The sequence below is a fragment of the Tubulanus polymorphus genome, chromosome 1 (genome assembly GCF_964204645.1).
Source record: "Tubulanus polymorphus chromosome 1, tnTubPoly1.2, whole genome shotgun sequence".
NCBI lineage: Eukaryota > Metazoa > Nemertea > Palaeonemertea > Tubulaniformes > Tubulanidae > Tubulanus > Tubulanus polymorphus.
Window position 1 is genome coordinate 5,128,150 of NC_134025.1, and position 23,112 is coordinate 5,151,261.

Sequence of the window (23,112 nt, forward strand, 5' to 3'; positions counted from 1 at the left end):
AGCGTTACACTGCAAACAAAAGTAAAAGTGGAGGGGGCAACTTAATGGCCCTAGATCACTCTCGAGAGAGAATTCAAAGTGAGGGACCCGATTCAACACACTGTCCCGTGAGAAGACCCGATTCAACTTACTGTCCCGTGAGAGGACCCGATTTCAAATACTGTCCCGTGAGAGGACCCGATTCAACACACTGTCCCGTGAGAGGGCCCGATTTTAAATACTGTCCCGTGGGAGGACTCGATTCAACACACTGTCCCGTGAGAGGACCTGATTCAACACACTGTCCCGTGAGAGGACCCGATTTCAAATAATGTCCCGCGAGAGGGCCCGATTCAACACACTGTCCCGTGAGAGGACCCGATTTTAAATACTGTCCCGTGAGAGGACCCGGTTCAACACACTGTTCCGTGAGAGGGCCCGATTTTAAATACTGTCCCGTGAGAGGATCCGATTTTGAATACTGTCCCGTGATAGGGCCCGGTTTCAAATAATGTCCCGTGAGAGGGCCCGATTCAACTCACTGTCCCGTGAGAGGGCCCGATTTTAAATACTGTCCCGTGAGAGGACCCGATTTTGAATACTGTCCCGTGAGAGGGCCCAGTTTCAAATAATGTCCCGTGAGAGGGCCCGATTCAACACACTGTCCCGTGAGAGGACCCGATTTTAAATACTGTCCCGCGAAGGAACCCGATTTTAAATACTGTCCCGCGAGAGGGCCCGATTCAACACACTGTCCCGTGAGAGGACCCGGTTTCAAATAATGTCCCGCGAGAGGGCCCGTATCAACACACTGTCCCGTGAGAGGACCCGATTTTAAATACTGTCCCGTGAGAAGACCCGAATCAACTTGCTGTCCCGTGAGAGGGCCCGGTTTCAAATAATGTCCCGTGAGAGGGCCCGGTTTCAAATAATGTCCCGTGAGAGGGCCCGATTCAACACACTGTCCCGTGAGAGGACCCGATTTCTAATACTGTCCCGTGAGAGGACCCGAATCAACTTGCTGTCCCATGAGAGGACCCGGTTTCAAATAATGTCCCGTGAGAGGACCCGATTCAACACACTGTCCCGTGAGAGGACCCGATTCAACACACTGTCCCGTGAGCCAAAAGTTGTTGAATGAGTATCTTTATGACAAATAGTGAATATTGTTGGAATATTTCTCTATTTTGATTTATAGGTGTCCGGCGAACGACAGGACCAAGACGATGACGTGGGCGATGATATTTCAAACGTGAGTCAAAAGTTGTTGAATAAATATCTTTATGACAAATAGTGAATACTGGTGGAATATTTCTCTATTTTGATTTATAGGTATCCGGCGAACGACAGGACCAAGACGACGACGTGGACGATGATATTTCAAACGTGAGTCAAAAGTTGTTGAACGAAAAGTTGTTGAATAAATATCTTTATGACAAATAGTGAATATTGTTGGAATATTTCTCTATTTTGATTTATAGGTGTCCGGCGAACGACAGGACCAAGACGATGACGTGGGCGATGATATTTCAAACGTGAGCCAAAAGTTGTTGCATGAAAACTTCAATGTACAATATGAAAAAATGATCAAATATTGAAAAAAAATATATTTTACTGTATGAAATTACAGGTGTCCGCAGAAGACGGCTGGCTTAGATTGTATGACGACGTCTTTGATATACAAAATCTCACCGAGGCAGAACAGATTAAAATCAGTATGAAGTTATCACTCAAAGAGTCACATCTCCGTCAGAGTGCAGAGAAAAGGCTTCAATCTCTAGTTTCCGAATCCAATCTGAATATTGTGTCGGTCGCGGATGACGGAAGCTGCTTTTTTTGCAGCTGTTGTCGAACAATTGAGGCGAGAAAACGTTGACATAACAGCACATGAGCTACGATTAATGGCTGTTTCATACCTTTCTGAAAATAGATATTGCGCTGTAAGTAAATTAAAAACCCATTGATATATCAAGACAGACTACAATAAATATTATATACACATATTATGGTTTGCTTCGCTGGATGGGGCTGATAAGGCCGACTTTCTGGAGTCTCATCTGACATGGCCATTATATCTTAATAAAATGAGACAAAGAACCACCTGGGCCGATGCTTTAGTTGTCCGTGCCACAGCTGACTGTTAAGGGAGACCAATGGTACTATATACCAGTTCAGAGCAGTCAAACATCAATATGATAGATCCTGTCGAATGTAAAAATGCTGAACCCATCTTACTAGGGCATATTCAAGATATTCACTACGTTGCCCTAGTAAAAAGGAGCTATATCCCATGACGACGCGTGTCAGTCGAGAGTGTCAGAGGGTACCCTTGCGGCCTAACCCACGGAAGACGGTAAGTTGATAGTATATGCCACCCCTTCTGACTATTTGGCAAAAATAATACAGCCATCAGAAGCCTTGTTCATGTCAGCTAAGGGTTAATTAATTGAATTTCATAGCGTCAAAGTGACAGTTACCTCTGAGAACCGCAGAAAAAAAGAAGACGGGTTGTCGATAAAGGAATCTACTGCGTTTGCAAGAAACCAGATGATGGAAGGTAAAGCTTAATTATATCATATAAGATCAGGCTGTTGTTTTAAGATTCAGTCGTCATTGTCGAAAAAATCTTTTACCTTCACTTTCACTTTCACTTACCTTCACTTTCAAAATTTTCTGCATTTGCATTTTGGGAAGTATTTGCAATGCGATGAATGTAGTGGGTGGTTCCATCCGAAATGTATTGGTCTGAACGAAGATACTGTGGAGAAAATTGACTATAGATGCGAAACGTGTTTTTAGGTAAGCGATGAACTAAAAAAATATTTTGATCAAATAAGCTATGCCTATATCCTTGCTATGCTATCCTTTTATACAATGTGATTGCATTCTTTTTATATAGGTACCTAAACGATTCATTAAGAGTCAGGTATGGAATCCGATACATAATGCATACGAAACTCTTGCCATTTTCCACTAGAAAGCAATGAATCAAATGTTTTTCTTTTCGCAGCTTGGCGCGGTTGAATATCACGTTTCTCGTATAATTAATGCCGAGATAAAAGACAAGAGGTAAATATTGTACCTTAGTAGAAATCTCGCCAGTTTGTTGAATTTTTCAAACTTTTGTTGATAATATACAATCTTTGGTTTCAGAAGGCCGGAATTCAGGAGACATTTGGACTTGATTAACAAAGACCATGAAAGAGCCGAAAAAGAACTGAAAGGATATGGCTATGGGCTTTTAACTGATGAGGTAAGCATTGATAACAGAAAATATGAAATGCGTACAAATAAATGAGCTTTCTTTCGATCATCGTAATATTCAATATTTTAAAGGGCCATGCATATCTCTATAGTGTAATGAAATCATACGTCAGCCCTACCTTTGCGGACAAATCGTAAGTATATACATGAATCAGACGTGAAGTTTTTTTACTATATTTCGAAATGATAATCAATTCATTTCAATTACAGGAAACCATATTCAACTCGCTACATGACCCTCCGACAACATCATTCTAAAATGCTGAATTCAGTTTTTAAAGAAGGAAAGACGTAAGTTCATTCTCATCTTCTATTGCTAATTTCTTAAAAGAATTTCATCCATGTTATATTCATTGTATTAAAATATTTTTCAGGTCAGCAGTAACGTATGTTAATGACGTTTTGCTTAAAGAGGCCATTTGTTTATTGGTGTCAACCTACCGAAATATCACATACAACGAGGCTGATATTCTTGGAAGAAGAACAGAGGCCAAAAAACTAAAAGATGTACAACGACTAATGTCCAAATACTTCTTGCCAGATTATTGAAGAGTGAAGCAGTTTTCGATTCTTAAATGGGAGCTGTTGTAGATTGGTTATCCCGTAATGATTGTATTCTATGGAATAAGTTTTCTTGTTGCGATGAATTTTTGGATTGCTAGAGATGGTCTTTGCTGAATTTTGGTAATGGTTTTAATAGGAACCAGATTGTGACATGGATGTTTGAATTGTTGAAATGCTGTCCAGTCTTCTAATAGATGTGTGTAGTATATAGCCTATAGAAGTTCTTTGCAATGATGTTTCAGAAGTTATGAATGATGGTTGAAAGATTCCAGCCGGGGCCGAGATGGTATTGTAAATTGTTGTTAATTAGTGGATCGTTTTATCTGCCTGGTTTGTTGTCGATGTCTTATGCTGTGTACTACTTCGTGTTAAATATTATTTTTGTATTGTGTCTTAACAGACAAGGGCGTTTTCTGTCATCCAATATGAAATGATAATTTTTGGTTCAAATTATAATACATCTATCCGGAATTGGGAAATATTGCTGAAGAGTAAAAGGGGAAATATGAAAGAATTGATGATAACCTTTTTTACCGTGTAAAGTAATAATTAATAATTAAATGATAAGTAATAATTTAGTTTGGCGACAAAGATTTAGTAATCTAAAATGCTAAATTGATTTCGAATTCCAACGTATGTTGTTTATGTTCAAATATGAATAATATAGTCTTCGAATGTAATATGGTTTACAGATTTTGATAAATAAATAACTGAACATAATTTCACATATATACGATTTGTTTTATGTTTTAAGGGGACATAGCCAATTTGGCTTTTAGTACGTACATCCAGCCATCATTGTACGCATATTGTTGAAATAATAATTTCTTGTTGTAATTTTTATATATGGCAAAAATGCATTATCATTATGAGCATGGGACTCAACATTGACAAAGTGGACAATTTTAGTCCTCTCACGGGACAGTGTGTTGAACCGAGTCCTCTCACGTGACATTCTTTGAAACCAGGTCCTCTCACGGAACAGTAAGTTGATTCGGGTCCTCTCACGGGACAGTGTGTTGAATCGGGTCCTCTCACGGGACAGTATGTTGAATCGGGTCCTCTCACGGGACATTATTTAAAAGCGGGCCCTCTCACGGGACAGTGTGTTGAATCGGGTCCTCTCACGGGACAGAGTGTTGAATCGGGCCCTCTCACGTGACATTATTTGAAACCAGGTCCTCTCACGGGACAGTGTGTTGAACCGAGTCCTCTCACGTGACATTCTTTGAAACCAGGTCCTCTCACGGGACAGTAAGTTGATTCGGGTCCTCTCACGTGACAGTGTGTTGAATCGGGTCCTCTCACGGGACAGTATGTTGAATCGGGTCCTCTCACGGGACAGTATTTAAAATAGGGTCCACTTACGGGACAGTGTGTTGAATCGGGTCCTCTCACGGGACAGTGTGTTGAACCGGGTCCTCTCACGGGACAGTATTTAAAATCGGGTTCCTTCGCGGGACAGTATTTAAAATAGGGTCCTCTCACGGGACAGTGTGTTGATTCGGGTCCTCTCACGGGACAGTGTGTTGAATCGGGTCCTCTCACGGGACAGTATTTAAAATAGGGTCCTCTAACGGGACAGTATTTAAAATCGGGTCCTCTCACGGGACAGTGTGTTGAACCGGGTCCTCTCACGTGACATTATTTGAAACCAGGTCCTCTCACGGAACAGTAAGTTGATCCGGGTCCTCTCACGGGACATTATTTGAAACCAGGTCCTCTCACGGGACAGTGTGTTGAATCGGGTCCTCTCACGGGACAGTATTTAAAATCGGGTTCCTTCACGGGACAGTATTTAAAATAGGGTCGTCTAACGGGACAGTATTCAAAATCGGGTCCTCTCACGGAACAGTGTGTTTAATCGGGTCCTCTCACGTGACATTATTTGAAACCAGGTCCTCTCACGGAACAGTAAGTTGATCCGGGTCCTCTCACGGGACATTATTTGAAACCAGGTCCTCTCACGGGACAGTGTGTTGAATCGGGTCCTCTCACGGGACAGTATTTAAAATCGGGTTCCTTCGCGGGACAGTATTTAAAATAGGGTCGTCTAACGGGACAGTATTCAAAATCGGGTCCTCTCACGGAACAGTGTGTTTAATCGGGTCCTCTCACGGGACAGTATTTAAAATCGGCTCCTCTCACGGGACATTGTGTTGAATCGGGACCTCTCACGGGACGGTAACTTGAATCGCGGGTTCCGTTGTAAAATCCTGCGTGAAAAACGTGCATTCATATCCCCTATTGTCCCCCTGGCCCTGCAGTAAATTAGAATTTTTCGGTAGGCCCTCATGTATTTATAAATGAAATCAAAATGGAAAATGTAATAATTACAATCGATAGTTGAATTTATTTATTCATAATCGTTATAGGCAGAATACATAAGAATATATAAGGGACTCGAAACCGCTAGCATTGGAATCGACGTTTCATGTAAGAATTCTACATTTGTCCCGTGAGAGGACCCATGTCCCGTCACAGGCCCGGGTCCTCTCACGGGACGCTGCAGTTAAACTCATATGGAATTTTTGTATTAACTTCACAACTTACTTCCGGGTTTCTAGAAAATACAGATACGCTGGCCAAAATGATCAAAAATGTGAGAGTTATTTCAGAATTAAGTCTCTTGTGACCACCCTATATTTAATGTCAGGACTAAAACACATTAGAAAATTGTTAAAGTTACTGATGATTTAGAGGGATTTACTACTAGGACTACATTTCCTTGTTTTTTCATTTTCTAGTAACCGACATGGTTGGTACAAAGTACGGTTCCGGACTGACTGCGGCCCGGCCTGTTGGTGACGAGACACTGACCGGGCGGGCCGGGTTTTATACAGAAGCTCACTTACACCATTCAGTCGGATTTATCTCATGATGTCCAACCACCACCACCATTAATTAGACAACTGATGGAGTTTTGAAGAAAATCATATGTAATGCCCACATGAATGATGCTAAGCTCTAACCTCACAAACGTACAGCAAGCGACAATTAAATCGGAAGAATTTTATTCATATTTTCCCCTTTGTGAATCAAATATATCTTTTATTCATATATATGTATTATATACATCGCTAAATTACTGGTGACAATGATTTAAGTACAAGTGCACAATAAAATGCACTTGATTAGTACTGCTTTCAGTAAAATCTACCAAAAACCACTTAAATTCATCAAGAAGGAAAATTAATTCTATGAAGGTTATGCCCCTACAATTACATGTATCTTCAAGCTCAGTTTCAGTTATAAGAATACAATACGTTTGTAAAGTATTTTAGGTCATGGAGTTATTTCATCTTCCTGAGGATCCTTACCCCTAATCCTAGCCCTATCCACGGACATATAAACTCTAGTTCTTATGTCCATGCTCTATCATAGAACAGCCTCATAGAACCACGGCCTATATGCACACTTTGGTAGTGACATTAACAGAGGAACATTAAGTGTTCATGTAAGTGATCTCTGGCCAATATTAATCTATTGTTGAAAAGCATTTTAGAGACTTCCATCTTTGTCATAAATATAGCTAATATTTAGCTAATACAAACTGATATCGAAGGTTTACCCTGTAAAGACCCATATCGCACTCAATACATAAGTATCATTTTGACAATATACCATTACTGGTAATCAAAAGTTGGATCAAATTCTTTTTTACACACCCTCAAAAACATTTACAACATTTTCACTGAAACTCAAACGATTGTCAGAGCCCCAAAATGTTTTATTACATAAATTACATATTATTTCTTAAGGGGCTATTTGATACCATCCGAATAATAATTCGAAATCAGTAGCCTCATTCATAGAGCAGTGGCGTTGGAAGTGCAGCGACTGCGGGGGCGAAAGCCGCGGCAATAATTTACTGAATGGCGTTTTTTTTCCTTTGAATATCACGTTTTTGAAGAAATTAAGTAAATTCGTCGTGGCAATATTTAGAACCTGTTCAAAATCTGCATTAAGCCGCAGCAATCAAAAATTGCTTCCAACGCGCCTATAGAGTACAATCTACTAGAAAAAAACAACCTAGTTTCTATATAGAGTATGGCGAGACTAGGATAGGAGAATCGTCAAAAGTAAATTAGTTTGAATATTGGTATATGTGGATTGATAGAAGATTTGTATTAATATCATCAATGAATGAAAGTGGTATAGCATTCTATAAAAGAAATATGGGATTTCAATTGTTTTTATGCATCAAGTTAGGTTCAGTCAAATGATTCTTAGCGATAAAAATGGTGTAGACATATCAAAATACCAGGACGGATGTTGAAATGGACTGATATATCTCATAGATTGATTGAAGAAGTACTACATTATGACAATCAGAAAACAACATGAATCATTTGAGTTAATCATATTTTGCTAAGGAAAGTAGTGTAGTAACCACCTCTGTTCGTTTTTTGTAAAATTCACATTACCAAAGTATTTTAGAGTAGATTGTTGGACTATTACCACTAACCATAGACAATAATACCGGGTATATATTTGGGTTCATATCTTACATGTATTGTAAATTCTAATAGTTGTAGAGGATTGTGGGAAGGCTGCACGTAGATAACTATATCTTCTGCATTGTTCAAGTAATTACCTATTTTGAGTATTCTAGCTACAAATAACATACAATCTAACTGTCCCTGCTCCACAAAATATATCATCACATGCCACACAATACTGAATAGATATTCCTATGTGGGCTAAACAATCAAACCCATATAATTTGAATCAAATCATTTGGGCACCAATCCAAATTTTAGTGTGACAGATGAAAATAAATTTTCCACAAGTTAAAACACACCGAGAATCCACAAGACATTTCGTGGGTCTCAACCAATCAATTCAATGTGGGCTCAACTGTACAAACGATCCTGAATCACAACAATGCATATGCGACTAAAATAATCTGTAGCATTAGAATAAGCAAAACAAAATTATTATGACATTTTTACAGTGATGAAAGAATTTTAAGCAAATTTATCCATCAATGTTGGGGACAGCCAAATACCATATTATCAATCACAGGCTCTTAGAATAGATTTGTTCATAGCTGATGACCTCTGATGAAATACAGCACACTGTTTGGGTTTAATCATCCATGCTGAAGTCATTGGCGATAATTTTCGAGAAAAGAACATGAGGAATACAATAAAAGGCACAGCAACTAGAGATATGTTCTCGAGCAGTTGATATATTGAAATATTCATAACCACATTTCAAAAGCTACCTACTTCTAAAGATGGAGCTTGGAATCGAATGAGGCTTATACATGACATTCATCTGCCAACGCAAAAATTAATTAATCATAATAATAAAGATAGCTTTAAATGTAAATATTTCCTGACTATGCAAACTTTATACAACATAAGATATAAAACATTGAAAATACATGAGACAAGACTTGAAATCATTTACAATGACTAGCATGCAATAAAACATAAACAAAGAACATAGTTCTAGGATGCATCCTTCATGTTCAATGTAGTTAAACAAAAACAAATATCAACTTATAAAGCAAGGGTTTAAGAAATATTTTCCATTCAGGCTGCATGGAAGGCATTAGCTAATTTTCAATAAACCCATGTTTTATACCACCAGTAACTGTAGCGTAGATATTACGCTTCTTTTAGAGCATTTTAGAATGGATAGACTGCTGTAACTGTTAAAACGCTTTCTTCCCAAATGAAAAAAGATAAATGAATACTTCTGAAATCTAAATCTGACCAACACAACTGACTGTTCATTATGCTTTCGACAAACCTATCTTGACATAAACATCATAATCACAGCTAAAATTATTTTCAAATGAAAAGCACCAGTGACCTCTTCACATGGCACAGTGAGCAATGACTAGCCAAAATAAAAGTATAATGTGACTTCTAATGCCCACCACAAGCTCAAGACAACGAAAAAATCTATGCAATTATAGGCAGATTTCCGAAATTGTCATTGATTTCATGATTCAACACCAACAGCGGTTCTAGATCTAAATTCCACCACAGTATATACAATATCATGAGTAGCTTTCGTAAGCCTATTGCACCTGGTGATCAGAACAGCAGCATGTATATACACACATACAGACACTGTTAACCGATCTTCTAAACTGTTTTTATATAAGCGCTAATGATAACGACAGTTCACCATAACGAGATACACTTTCCGTATCTCAAGAAATACAGATCTTCTTCCATTCATTACACTTGAATCGCAGTATCCAGGAACAACTCTTGTATTCTATTTCACGAATATTTCCTCGTAGTAATCAAGTAGAAGCTTCGTAAACGCGTTGATATGACCCATAGCCGTCAATGACGCTTGACTTCGTGGCCAGATTAGATTCGGCCCGAAGACGATCGCCAGGTTTTGAGACGTCATCTTGTTCTTCTCAGAATTTTCTTTAACCTACAAAAAAAAATTTATAGCAGGGCATAGTGATAAGTTAATGATTATCTATCAATCAATTGAGATATCTCTTACCATTGTTAGAAATGAAATGACGTATTTGAGCACTTCATAGTTATCATCTGGTAGTTCATCAACAATCAACCTTCGAGTTTCTGTGACACGTTTTTTAGGTTCAGAAAATGCTGTAAAACACAGGCCAAATATGCCATATAAATGTTACCACAAATACTTTCCTATACGAATTATATTTCTTCCAGTATCAGCACCAGGAGTTTAGTGATTGATTTTCTGATTTTGCAGTAAAATAGAATATATTCAGGCATCAGGCAGTATTATTAATAATGGTAAACTCACATGGAATTCGTATAACAGCATCGTACAGATCAAACGTCAGGATTGGCTCCGGTAATTCACGAAGGAATGTTTTGAGGATGACAGCAGGTACATGGATGTCATGTTCGCGGAAGTTCACCGGCTCACCTGAAATATCACATTGCAATCAACATGAAATTCAACTCTCTCATATCATAGCGATGATTAGCTGAATATGTACATATACCAACTTACCTGTGTTAAACTTTAACTGCACTGTTTTCACGGTACTTGCATTTGCAGATCTACGAAATATGCCTTCAGTATCAAGACCTAAACATGAATGTGACATAAAATGTTAATTCAAAATGACCAAAACTTCATCTTAAACACGAGCATTCACATATTCATACATAAATGAATAAGAGAATATTTTCGCTGATCTTTTGAAATACGTACCATGATCTTTCAGATGTTTTATAGTCATCTGAACAATAGGAGGTATTGGATCATCATTATTGTTGGCCCGAATTCTGAAATGTGAAAAAAAAAACAGCTAAGATACAATACTACATACAATGGAATGAAATTGGATGAGAGCATAAATCGGCGAAAAGAACTTACACATTTAGCGGCAGTCCAAATTGTTTGTACGCATCATCATAGAACTGACTCGTAGGCTGGGCAGGGGTCACTTTGTTTTTAGTGAGCACATGAACATCATGACTGAAATAGTGATTCAAATAATCTTAACATATATTACTATGATATAACAAATAGCTTTTTTAATTGACTATTTATCTGAATACAATAAATCTACCTTCATACAAACATATTATTTTCTTATACTATGAAATAAACAACAGCAATTGATGGGTTCGTAATGAGTATATATGTATAAATGGTTAACAAAAGCGAGATCAACAGAATTTTTGCAGTTAGTCGTAAAAGGAATGTTTAAACTTAGTATTTGACTAAATAGGAGCAGTTTGGGGTACGAGGGCTTGTCACAGAAATGTACACTGAAAAATATTGGTCAAAAGGATGAATTGACATGGTTAAGCATATTTGAAGTTTGTATTTCTATGACAAGCCCCTGTGACTGGGTGCTGAACACAGCAAGTACTTGACGAATGAACAGTCTAAGGAAAAGCTACAAAATTTAACTGTAGGCAGTCTGAGAGAGGATTTCTACAATCCCTGAAAGATGTAGTAAACATCTTGTTTTTCAAGAAAAAACGTTAAAAAATATGATGAATTTCTAAATCTTCCAATACAATATTTAATATTCATTCCAATTGTTCAATTCTAAAAACCATACATTTTGCTGCTAATAAACACTCAACTAATCGGCATGTATTATTTACTACCTGTGTGTATAGCTCTATGCTTACCATTGACAGCAGAAACATATCAATTTACATGCACCACACATGGGTACACAATCACCGTTATTTCATGAACAAAAATATTTGCGCCAAAGACTTTTTCAATCATTTTCACAAGTGGTTAAACTGTTTCCGTACTTCCAATGTTCTAAGAACAGTTCATTATGGATGTCTGTTATTATTTACATGTACTAGTATTGATGATCGTAGATAGTGAAATAAACAGGTATAACGGGTTTATATGCGAACACTTGGTTGCTGTTAGCAACCGATGACATGCCACTATGCCGCCTATACAGAAATCTTATCTCGGTGTCATAGATTTTAATTGTCAATAACCTAACCTAAGTTAAGTTTCAGTGATCAGATATTTACACAAGCCTATCCAATAGAAAAACAACTAAGATGTTTGATTGCTATCAACAATACAAATAATACTGCAGAGGCCTGAACACTGAGTAAAAAGTAGGTTAGTTTTCGATAAGAGATATAAAAGTAAAGGGTTGTGCCCTAATCAAAGGAAAGAAATTTTCAGTCATGTTCATATTCAAATACAATAAAACAAAATAGTCAGTTTAATTGAGTTAGCTATAATACATATAAACAGTTTGTAGGCCTAATTAATTCTTAAAGGAAGCACTCATTTGAAATAAACCACCCTTTATTAACTGGAACATGCTAAATAGTTTCACCAATTACCCACTCGACATTACAAATCAGATATTTGGATTTGGATAAATGAACTAATAACCAACTCGTTGCCATGTTATGTACAAAACCACAAATGGAAAGAGTCATTTAAAACTGAGCCATGACCACTTCCTTTAGTTTAGAACACCCATGAGAATCAATGAATAATTGAAGACTTGGAGAGATAATTATTCCAATATGGTTAGCGCCTCATGTATTTCAACACGTTTTGTCTTCTATTTTTCATGATGTTTCAACATGCAATAAGATATCATACAATTTTTTCATACAGTGCTTTATACTTATACGCAATGTTAAAAAGGCAGTGTCCATAAAAACGAAATCCACGTAGAAGTTCATGATACTTATTTTGAAAATTCAAGCAATTGCACAATGGAGACCAAACATCTTAGTTTAGAGTTAAGAGATTTGAAGCAAGTACTGTATTTTGAGAAGTGACTGGGTTAAAAAAGCTAGGTAGGACTTTCAACAAGAAAGCTTTAAGTAAAATACTGATTCATTTTTATGGACTATTATATATAAGAACACAAAATAAAGAAATTCTTTAAATTGTTTTTAAAATTGAAAAATAAAGTGGTTAAAATGGCTAATCAACAAGCGCAGGTTATATATGAATGGTCTAAAAACAGTCAACGGTTTTATCAACTGTAATTACTTATTGATTGATCCCCTTGGTCTGTATCTCTGTATGAGAAGCTGATCGTAACTGTAAATTACCAAAACCCAAAAATTCGAATTGCAAATACATTTGTTCATATGAGAAAAAAAAACAAAATCATTAATCGATGCTGGCAAGATCTTATAGAAATAACTACAACCATTTCAAACTATTATCGAAATATCGAAGCTTTCAAGCTTATGAAGAAACCTGTAGTATTTCATTGAGTGGAAAATACTTTGCTACTTAGTTGCTAGATAGTTCAAGGGTAGGATATAATTATTACTGGAAACAGGTTCTTTCAAGACCACCCACATAAGTAGGAAATTATTAGTACAAAAATTTCTTTTTCAAATCCAAAATGAGTCATAGTGGTAGAATGGCGAATTATAGAAGCAATATTTGGGTCACTTCGAGAAAACATACCATATTAAGCAATATCCGCGCGCTAATCCCGTACCTATAAACTTGTCCGGTTTAAAGTGTACATGATACTGAAAGCCATTAGTATCAGTCATCGGGAATCATGAATTCGTGATACTGGTTTACAATAAAACTTATCTACTGACAGTAGTATATTAGACCCATATATCGCCCCTTATCCTATCTACCTCGTAGCATAGCAATTTCACAAAGTCCAACATTATTACGTAATTTTGTTGAATAATCGGCACATCTTGACGTAGATGTTCAATCACAAGTCACTCAGGTCAACATTTGTTTCAAGGATTAACAGGACCGAGCGAATTACACAGAAGCATGCATACTTGTATCATGTCAGGCTGCATTTTAAGAAGGTATGTCCACATAATTCAGAATTTTATATATACATATATATCAACAGAGATATATTGTGCTTATCAGCTTTTTGACAAGAATGCATACTTATATAGATCAATACAACAGGCAATGTATCTTAGCGGGCAAAGAATTCTCAAACAAGCTGTATCGAATATGATTGGTAGTATAAGTGATGAATATGCTTACTCTTTCACTCTCTGAGGGATTGGTAACTGTTCAAAATGCATGTGCTCTTGTAACTCGAATAGATAGTTTACGTACATTATCTTCCGGCCAAATTTGACACTGAAAAATTGCAAACAAAATTTACTAATGCGGTTTTATGGAAACCGAAAAATAAGAGTTCTATTCACAGTAGCTTCTCTTACCTGATTAGAGGCTTAAACAGACCCCATAGAAATTTTATAAAATTTGTGGGATGGACTAGATATAACGCCTTCAAATTTTTCTTGTACCTGAATAATCGAAGTGAAACCAGTTTCAGACATCGACATCCTGACAAAACTCAATTTTCAACAGAAATAATACAGTAACATTTGAGGTGTTCGTCTTTTGGAAACTCTATTCAAAGATTACTTAGTTTAGTGCACATAATACCTCGACACATCCAGAACATAAACAGACTTGATCATTCAGGAATAGCGGTACTCACTTGCGATCAAATTCCCTATATGCCTCCCGTAACCAGCCAAAAGACGGCTTATTTTTACTGTTGAGACCAAAATGAAAATAGACCAGTGTGTAGTCATTTTCCACGTACTGGTCCAGAGTATGTTTAAGATATCTATAAGAAAAAATCCATAAATTCAAAAGCTAATCAGAAACAATAATCAAATGATGGCAATATGTTCAGATTAACACTTACTTGAGAAGTCTTTTGTGATCCAGGTCTTTACTGGGCGGCAAACGACACGCGGAAAATACTATAACCTTCCGACCATAATGATCATCACCTGTTCAAAGCCACAGTTCGCAAATATAAGACAAAGCTCAAAGGAATGTCCTATGCAGTTTGGGGATGTATTTGTTACCTGCTACTTGCACTATTCCTAAACGAGCAATATCAGCGAATCCACCATCAATGTCATTTGCAACCTCCTGTAAAACCGCATTTCAGAAATGAATAATCTCCATAATTGATCTAGAGACAAGACTTTCATGAAATCACGAAACTCACCTGTGAGGGAGAACCTAATTCTTCCTCGAAATCTTCATCGATCAACCCATCTGGAGTTATCGCTCCACTTCGAAAAGGTCCTTTATCACCACCCTCTTGACGCAATTCTGAAAGAATCAAATGAAATCTATGTACAAGATCGGCAGGAAAACCCAATTTCAAGCGCTTTTTGGTGGTCAAATACATTGATTAGTGGAAGACCAAAACTAAACCATAGAAATTAACTACTTAGCAGTAAAGAATAATAAAATCCAATAGGATATGATTTTGAGAGTAGTAACCCTACGTAAACTAGCATTATTCCAAAGTTTTATTCTAGCATAATATGATCCAAATTATATGGGTAAAAAGACAATTAGCCTCATCGCAACACTTTTACCATGTGCATTGGTAAATATGGTCAGATTTCAAATTTACAACTAGCGTTGTGCAGTTATTAGAAGTTAAACAGTTTAGAAGTATGCAACCACAAAGGCGAGAAAGAATACTGTTATTTCAGTGAAATCGAAACAGGATGCTCCCATGACGAAAGTGAATGTTAACAAAATATCACTTTGAAGCAGTATAAGAGCAGAATATCAAATTATGAGGACTTCCATTCTAATGTAAATTATATTTGGTGTTAAAGTGTGATGGTAGTATATTTTCCTCCATGCTAATGCTGCATGCACTTCTTCATGCATTACACGTTATTACTATAATAATCTATCTATGATGTACAGCATTAGAATTAAAGAAAAGGAAAGTTGTTGTATATGTGAAGAAAGAATGTTAACAGCTCAGCACTTGATAGACCATGGACTTTCATTTTAGAGTCCATGGATAGACCAAGCGCATTCATTCTAGTAACTTTCAGAAGAGCATGTCTTGTTATGAATAATAATATGCACATATGGTTAATCGTTAATGTGTGTTTTGATTGATGTGATTATAAATACACTTCTGACACCTATAAAGTAAAGCATTGCAAGATACGAAACAAAATACCAAATTGTCCAGAACGACGATGAAACCCAACCAAAACTGGAACAGAAAGCCAAATTTACATCATGCACCGATAAACCTTATATTTAGTAAAAGTGAAGATAGATTTACAGGAAAATAAAGAGGAGCAATTGAAACTGATGGAAGAGTAGATGAATATAAAGTGATAAAACAAAAATGCCAGTAGACACCTCCTTATTTTATGCTGACCAACTTAGAATTTTCTTCAAATGATTGACATTACCATTATTGTTAAGATAATAAGAAACTACATAGCACAGAGTCTACTATAGTGACATGTCCATGTAGGAGAACAAAATGCATCACACAAATAATAATTTTTATATACGTTCATGTCTACCTACAGGTATGATGTGTTTTTACGATGGGAATAACTAAAAGGTTATCTATGTTTGTCTGGTTTTGCTATAGTGCGGGAATGAACTAAAGAAAGATGGGTGCTGAACACGTTCAAGGCAAACCTGGTGCTAAGTGAAACAAATAGAGGTCATCCACTTATTAAATACATAGGCCCCCCTACAATTTCCTCAACTTTCCACTCCCTCCGAAAGAATAGAGGCCTATACAGGCTTATCTAATAAATGGATGATCCCATAGAGATACAACACGCTGACAAAAAGCTCTGTTGGGATTCAGCCAAATATTTCTAATGATTGCCAAGTGTAAATCAAGTGGTTATAGACAAAATACACTGCTCAAAAGCACAGTATCAGACACCAAACAGTAAAATCATTTCTATTAAACTAAGATATGTAACGTTAAGATAAACGTCAAATTCATTATACAGTGTTGAATAGAATTTGAATGATGTTCTACATTTTAGTTTCAATAGAAATAAATTTTTCAAACGAATTTACGAGAAGAGCCGTTATGTACCAAATGATCCTGAAGATGCAAAAATAAGAAAAATCATAACATACATTTGTATTCTTATGGTCTAGAAACTAAAAGGATTAACCTATAATCTACTTACAACAAAAATCTAATGAAATTGAAAATTCTTAACTCAATACGGAACAGTAGGGTAATGAAATAGTAAAAGTATTTCAAATCTGATTTAGCGAACATTGATAAGAATCATTTTCAAAGGGTCATCTCACAGTTTGTTTTCTTTTAAGAAATCATGTAGATAATGCAGCTTGAAGCAACTACAGCACAAAAGAGGACATACAACAATTCCTTTAAACCCAAAAGAACTGATGGAAAGAGAGCAAATTGTGAAGCATTAAGGGGAGTTAACTACTAAATCTGCAGTTTTAACCATCGGGGTGAGGGTGAAATGTTGAAATTTTTATTGTATTTAGAGGTCCCACTAAATGCAAAATGATACCAAAGGCCAGTTAGTAGAAAAATATATCAATACACCCATGCTTAATCCCATATTCTTCTAAGATGGCCTCCAAAAAAATGCAGTTACAATTTCCTTTTAGGATGTTTTCAGGGACCAATATCTGACAACATGCGACATTAAATGTTTAACGGATGAAGATTATTTTCCAAACTGCTGACACCACAAAAAGAAAGCGCTTGCGCGTCTTTGTTAAAAAGTGCTAAGTACCTTCTTCATCTGCTTCCAGTTCTGCAACAAATATATACAAACTCATATTGAATGAAATAAACAACTCAAACATAGGAAACTACTGAATAGATAGATAGATAGAGATAGAATGATACGATTAGTTCTCATTTCATGCACTACACTAGCCTTTTAATAATGAATGATAGTATTGTGCAAGCGTATCATAAAAACACTATTCTTAAAGAACATTAATCAATGAATGCATTGAAAGCTGAACATGATTTCATGATTAGTCAAGAGACACCTATCAACTAGTAAATCATATTTTCTCATAATTGAGATTCCATCAATCATTTAACAAAAACTAAAACATCATTGAGCAACTAACAAAATAGCGTTTGAAGTGAAACAACTAGCTTACTACATACCCCTTTCAGCAGCCAACTCAAGACCAGTTTCATCAAATTCTAATTCAGGTTCTTCCATACCAGCTAACTCGGGCTCGAAATCACTGTCACCGTCAGACGAATCTAAAAATAATTTGATAGGTGTTCAATTGTTTGCAGTAGGCCTAAACCATTATTTTAGACTACATAGTCCATTCTTAGAATAATGTGTAAGTGTCCCGGTATGTCATTCAAGTCATTCGACAAAATTACAAAACAGTTTTCATCATAGAAAGTGAATATTAAGTAAGAAATTTTGTCAAAGGTGATTTGAATTTCAAGATATGGAATTATTAGTACATGTATATGACTAGTACCCGGTACTTATTATTCTCCCATGCCTATTATGTAGATCATGTGAATGGTAATATTAGGAAATACTTCCTGATTATAAATCAGCACCAGAATGCATTTACAACACATAGCGATTCGAAACATACAGGTAGGGATGATCAAGAGATGAAAATATTAGTAGGCTATAATCAAACCAATTGTAGAAATTTGATTTATAGATAGAAAATGCTTCGATAAATTGTGATATTTGAAAAATTCATTATTGCATACCTTTAGGTACTTCAGGAATGTAACGTTCTTCTAAAAAAGAAAGGTAACAATGTGCGGTCGATAGAGTACAAAATTTCAACCAAATAAATCACACCCGATAAAGGGAGGCATCTATTGTAATTCTACTTGGACTCGAGAGAAGTTTTACATTCTGAGCTTACCGAGCCTTTCATCTGTACCATCATCAATAAGCGGATGTTCTTCATTTCCAGCCATTTTTATTCAAAATCTTAGTGACTTTGATACAATGTTCTACTCATTCTACAAGCAATGAAAAGTGTCAGTGACAATAATAATCTTTCAGGACAAATCAGGAGTTTGCCAAATACGGGGTAGGCCTAGTCAAGCAAAACTCAATAGATTTAGGCAATATACTTGCAGGGGTAGAGCCAGGGTTTCGTGACTTGTTGACAGATAGGGTGTTTGACTCACAACCAAGGAAGGGTTTCGAACCCATTCAGTCAGGACATGTCAGTGTTCCAAATGTTGGAGCGACTGCAGTTTTTTGGTTTCCCTATGGTTATCTACCTAACCTTACCATATGACATGTCGGTATAACCCTAATCTACAACAACAGTCGCTACAAGCAGACCCTCTATCACTAGGCCTACTAAACACTAGCACCACACATCATCATGATGAGTGATATGACACGACCAACATATCATGGAGGAAAGATGATCAAATTAGCATTTAGATCCCCAAAGTTAGAGAGGTGGTTTAGTGATCCCCTCGGAACTCCAGTTAATCCACCATTTCGTTTATTCCTTCGTCCAATATTTCATTGATCAATACTCGGAGTCGTTTTGCATTCCTTCCTTATTTTTCTTATCTATAAATAATCTATGTTACATGGTTACGTAGCCTATTTCCTTACCTCTGACTCGTCAAAAAATGATTCCTATTTAACTCACACCACTGACGATAAATAGCTTAAGCCGAAACAACAATAACAGATTAAACGCAATAACTCAGTGAGAAATAGAATGAGAATTTTGCAGAGATTTTGCTGAAAATTAGTCAAAAAACAATTCCCACTTCCGGTATTGCTAAGCACCGATGTAGAGCGTTTCATGGCTGGCAATCACCCGGCAGCAGCTTTTTTCAGGACTGGGGTTGCATAATCTGTTAACAGGTGAAGATGGTACTATCAAGATAGTATTGAATATAAATTGGTAAATTGTAATATGGGAAATATTATGACAACAATAGTGTACAAACTTGGGGAGCAGTGAATGAAGTGCTAAGGGCCCAGGGTGCCTCTTTTCGCCCACAGCAGAGAGGCCCTGTGGATATAACATTTGTATGTTCACTTTTTTAATGTATCTCATTTCAGTGTCGTTGCATGGTGGAGATTGACGAAGATGATCACTATGAATTATATCGAGGATTTACTCGGTTACATCGTAACGGCTGTCGGTCGGGTTGTTAGTGCGATATTGAATCTAATTTTCTACCTCATCTATGAAAGACAAAGGTCTCGTGTTCCACCGATTACGAATGATATCCTCCTCCAGTCTGCGACATCGTTGGCTAAGAAAATTCGGACGAGAGAGGTGAGGCATGGATGGGTGACAGAAGATATCCTTTATGAAACTAAATAATCGTGTGCCGTACCCTACCATTCTTAATACTTGTATTTCTTTCCTGGTTTGTTTCAGTTGACAAGTGAACAAGTTGTACAAGCATTTATCGATAGAGTTGAAAAAGTCAATCCTATAATCAATGCATGCATTGCTGAATGTTATAACACTGCCCTTGAAGAAGCAAAAGCAGTTGATGAAATCCTAGACTCAGGGAATTTAGATGAAAGCTACAGCGAAGAGAAAAAACCATTTCTTGGTGTTCCTATATCTGTTAAAACTGCATTTGCACTCAATGGTAAGAATCCTATTTGAAATAGATTTGTGTCTGCACAATTCTGAAAAATAACTAGTAATACCAGTTCATGTATAATGATTTTGAAATTTTGTTAGGGATGCCATTTTCATCCGGATTGGTGTCAAGAAAGAATGTATTTGCTGACTTCGATGCACCTATTGTACAAAATGCTAAAAATTGCGGAGCAATTCCAATTGTGGTGACAAATTGTAGTGAATTGTGCATGTGGTGGGAATCGGCTAATAACATATATGGAACGACAAAAAACCCCTATAATACAGCTCGCATTGTTGGTGGAAGTTCAGGTTTGTATTGTCCAAGCAGGGAGGTGGACATTGACCGCAGTAACCCCCAAGTGAAAAATATATTTGTATTTTTAGGAGGGGAAGGTGCGATTCTTGCTGCCGGTGGTGCCGTTCTTGGAATTGGATCTGATATTGGGGGAAGTATTCGAATGCCATCATTCTTCAATGGTATCTTTGGGCATAAACCATCGAAGGGTAATTATTTTTGCAACAAAAGTATCTTGTAATACAGAAATACAGTGGAAATTTATCAAAAGAATTTAAAGGATTGAATCCTTCAGATTTACAGATTTGTCAATCTCAAGATGGGAAGTCTAATGCACTAACTTTCACTTTAACCAATATTTTGCTTTTAGGAATCATCAACAATGAAGGTCAGTTCCCGATGTGTGATGGCAAGGATGTTGACTACCTTACTTCTGGGCCCATGTGTAGATATGCTGATGATCTGGAGTCATGGTTCAATATTCTTGCTGGTTCAGACATATCAAACTTGAAATCATCTGGAATGGTAATTCATACTTTAAACCATCTAGTCGACATTGAATAGTACACAAAGTTCGTGCAATTAAATGTTTCCACATTTTCTCTATTGAATTAAGGTTGATGTAAAAAAGTTGAAGTTTTATTATATGGAGGATGATGGAGGGTGTCCAGTTGTAAAGTCGTTGCATCCAGAATTGAGAGCCGCCCATCGAAAGGTAAGCTTATGTTGCATGTACCTGTATTTTCATTCATCTTCATGTCCTATTTTACCCACCATTCATTCATTTTCAGGTTGTTGAACATATACAGTCCAGTCTAGGAATAGAAGTTGAAACCATCAATATCAAGGAAATGGTTCACTCTCTACAAATTTGGTCTACACTTATGTCTGCCCGTCTCACTGGAGGTTCTTCATTTGCTTCGCTGATGGGCAATGGAGTTGAAGTGAACGTATGGCTTGAACTGCTAAAATGGACGATTGGCTGTTCTAAACATACTTTTCCTGCTATAGGGTTAGGAATAATGGAACGATTTTCGGGAAATGACCAAGAATTTAATGAGAAAATGATAGAAATGTGTGACGAATTAAAAGAGAAATTTCAGAAGCTCCTCAGTGATGATGGAATCCTTTTGTATCCAACACACCCAACACCAGCTCCTTATCACAATCAACCAATTACAATGATGTTCAACTTTGCTTATACTGCTATCTTCAATGTGCTCGGATTACCGGCGACATCTTGTCCTTTAGGTTTAGGAAGTGATGGTGTTCCACTTGGCATTCAAGTGATAGCGTCTCATGCAAATGATTATAATTGTTTTGCAGTAGCTAGAGAGATAGAGAAAGCATTTGGCGGGTGGGTTAAACATATTTGATGGTTATCATGATTCAGTTCATATCAAAATGTTTATGTAGCCTATCTTAGTGCACCATACATTTTAACCTAGTCACGCATGTAACTTCTTCCTATAAGACAAAACATATCGTTAATGGAAGTAGATTTAAATCATTTCACATATCAATAAAAATCAAGTGTAGTCCAGAATTTATGATTGTGATAGAACACAACATATCATTCATACAACTTCTGGATACCGGTGAATTAGGGAAGTCTTATGATATGAGGTATTCTACTATTTAACCACAATCGATCAGATTTAACTTCCTTAATTCTGATTATCGTATCTTTTTAATATACATGCACCCGGTATTAGTATTCAAGATATTTTTTGTTCTTTTACTCCTAATTAGTCTTCGGTAACATTCCAGATTTTGATAACCTAACGGTATGTGTATGTATATGTAGTACTAATGTCCTGCATTTGGCATTTTTTTTCAGTTAAGATATCATTTATACTAATGATTTTAATATCCAAGTGGTTCAATTTGGTATTATTGGTATGCATTGTAGTATCACAAACTTTTGGATTTGAATACCAAGACGTACTAGTAATGATGAACATGTAACATGTAGATGAACTTGAATAAAAACAAACATTTAAATATCTTCAAACTTTTTTCATAGTTGACAACAACAAGGCTCCACAAAGGCGGACGACAAATTTCATTTTACAAAAAATTTATAATTTATTTTCAATATCATTCTTTACAAAAAATAAATTTCAAAATTTTTTAATATC

The 23,112-nt window shown here is 36.5% G+C and overlaps 3 protein-coding genes across 8 annotated transcripts; 2 read left to right on the plus strand and 1 right to left on the minus strand.

Annotated features, from left to right (window-relative positions):
* Positions 1 to 1,351: 1,351 nt before the first annotated feature.
* Positions 1,352 to 3,985, plus strand: LOC141915504 (uncharacterized). The gene is made up of 9 exons (XM_074807069.1): positions 1,352 to 1,365; positions 1,461 to 1,514; positions 1,610 to 1,694; positions 2,879 to 2,905; positions 2,990 to 3,048; positions 3,133 to 3,232; positions 3,316 to 3,377; positions 3,454 to 3,534; positions 3,618 to 3,985. The coding sequence occupies exons 1-9, from the start codon at positions 1,352 to 1,354 to the stop codon at positions 3,790 to 3,792; spliced, it is 657 nt and encodes a 218-aa protein (XP_074663170.1). The 3' UTR covers positions 3,793 to 3,985.
* Positions 3,986 to 6,758: 2,773 nt separating this feature from the next.
* Positions 6,759 to 19,831, minus strand: LOC141901466 (rho GTPase-activating protein 8-like). 3 transcript variants are annotated; one of them, XM_074788717.1, is made up of 19 exons: positions 19,677 to 19,831; positions 18,961 to 19,060; positions 18,800 to 18,829; positions 18,218 to 18,319; positions 17,829 to 17,849; positions 16,253 to 16,288; positions 15,266 to 15,372; positions 15,120 to 15,186; positions 14,954 to 15,041; positions 14,741 to 14,872; positions 14,457 to 14,543; positions 14,275 to 14,373; positions 13,285 to 13,335; positions 11,155 to 11,256; positions 10,990 to 11,063; positions 10,786 to 10,863; positions 10,573 to 10,698; positions 10,291 to 10,400; positions 6,759 to 10,215 (listed from the first exon to the last, which is right to left on the minus strand). In XM_074788717.1, the coding sequence occupies exons 2-19, from the start codon at positions 19,013 to 19,015 to the stop codon at positions 10,048 to 10,050; spliced, it is 1,533 nt and encodes a 510-aa protein (XP_074644818.1). In that variant the 5' UTR covers positions 19,016 to 19,060; positions 19,677 to 19,831; the 3' UTR covers positions 6,759 to 10,047. The 3 variants fall into 3 exon arrangements, with proteins under 3 accessions (XP_074644818.1, XP_074644826.1, XP_074644837.1); XM_074788725.1 differs by lacking the exon at positions 16,253 to 16,288; XM_074788736.1 differs by lacking the exons at positions 16,253 to 16,288; positions 17,829 to 17,849.
* On the plus strand, positions 13,768 to 22,983 carry LOC141901446 (fatty-acid amide hydrolase 2-A-like). Of its 4 annotated transcripts, none has more exons than XM_074788676.1 (8): positions 13,768 to 14,084; positions 20,136 to 20,355; positions 20,461 to 20,680; positions 20,776 to 20,985; positions 21,061 to 21,180; positions 21,342 to 21,496; positions 21,588 to 21,686; positions 21,763 to 22,983. In XM_074788676.1, the coding sequence occupies exons 1-8, from the start codon at positions 14,047 to 14,049 to the stop codon at positions 22,345 to 22,347; spliced, it is 1,647 nt and encodes a 548-aa protein (XP_074644777.1). In that variant the 5' UTR covers positions 13,768 to 14,046; the 3' UTR covers positions 22,348 to 22,983. The 4 variants fall into 4 exon arrangements, with proteins under 4 accessions (XP_074644777.1, XP_074644786.1, XP_074644796.1 ...); XM_074788685.1 differs by lacking the exon at positions 13,768 to 14,084 and adding an exon at positions 18,536 to 18,677; XM_074788695.1 differs by lacking the exon at positions 13,768 to 14,084 and adding an exon at positions 19,803 to 19,974.
* The last annotated feature ends 129 nt before the right edge of the window (positions 22,984 to 23,112 follow it).

Bases quoted from the DNA above. Each gene is read 5' to 3' on its own strand.
- LOC141901446 (XM_074788676.1), top strand. From the start codon at position 14,047: ATGCATACTTGTATCATGTCAGGCTGCATTTTAAGAAG. The intron at 20,986-21,060 runs GTTTGTATTGTC...TTGTATTTTTAG, and splicing joins CATTGTTGGTGGAAGTTCAG to GAGGGGAAGGTGCGATTCTT. The intron at 21,181-21,341 runs GTAATTATTTTT...TTTTGCTTTTAG, and splicing joins TGGGCATAAACCATCGAAGG to GAATCATCAACAATGAAGGT.
- LOC141901466 (XM_074788717.1), bottom strand. From the start codon at position 19,015: ATGGCTGGAAATGAAGAACATCCGCTTATTGATGATGGTACAGATGAA. The intron at 15,187-15,265 runs GTGAGTTTCGTG...GCGGTTTTACAG, and splicing joins AATTAGGTTCTCCCTCACAG to GAGGTTGCAAATGACATTGA. The intron at 11,257-13,284 runs GTAATTACAGTT...TCACTATTTCAG, and splicing joins CCAAGGGGATCAATCAATAA to TCATGATGTTCATGTGCTCA.
- LOC141915504 (XM_074807069.1), top strand. The intron at 1,695-2,878 runs GTATGAAGTTAT...CTTTTTATATAG, and splicing joins GGCAGAACAGATTAAAATCA to GTACCTAAACGATTCATTAA. The intron at 3,233-3,315 runs GTAAGCATTGAT...AATATTTTAAAG, and splicing joins ATGGGCTTTTAACTGATGAG to GGCCATGCATATCTCTATAG.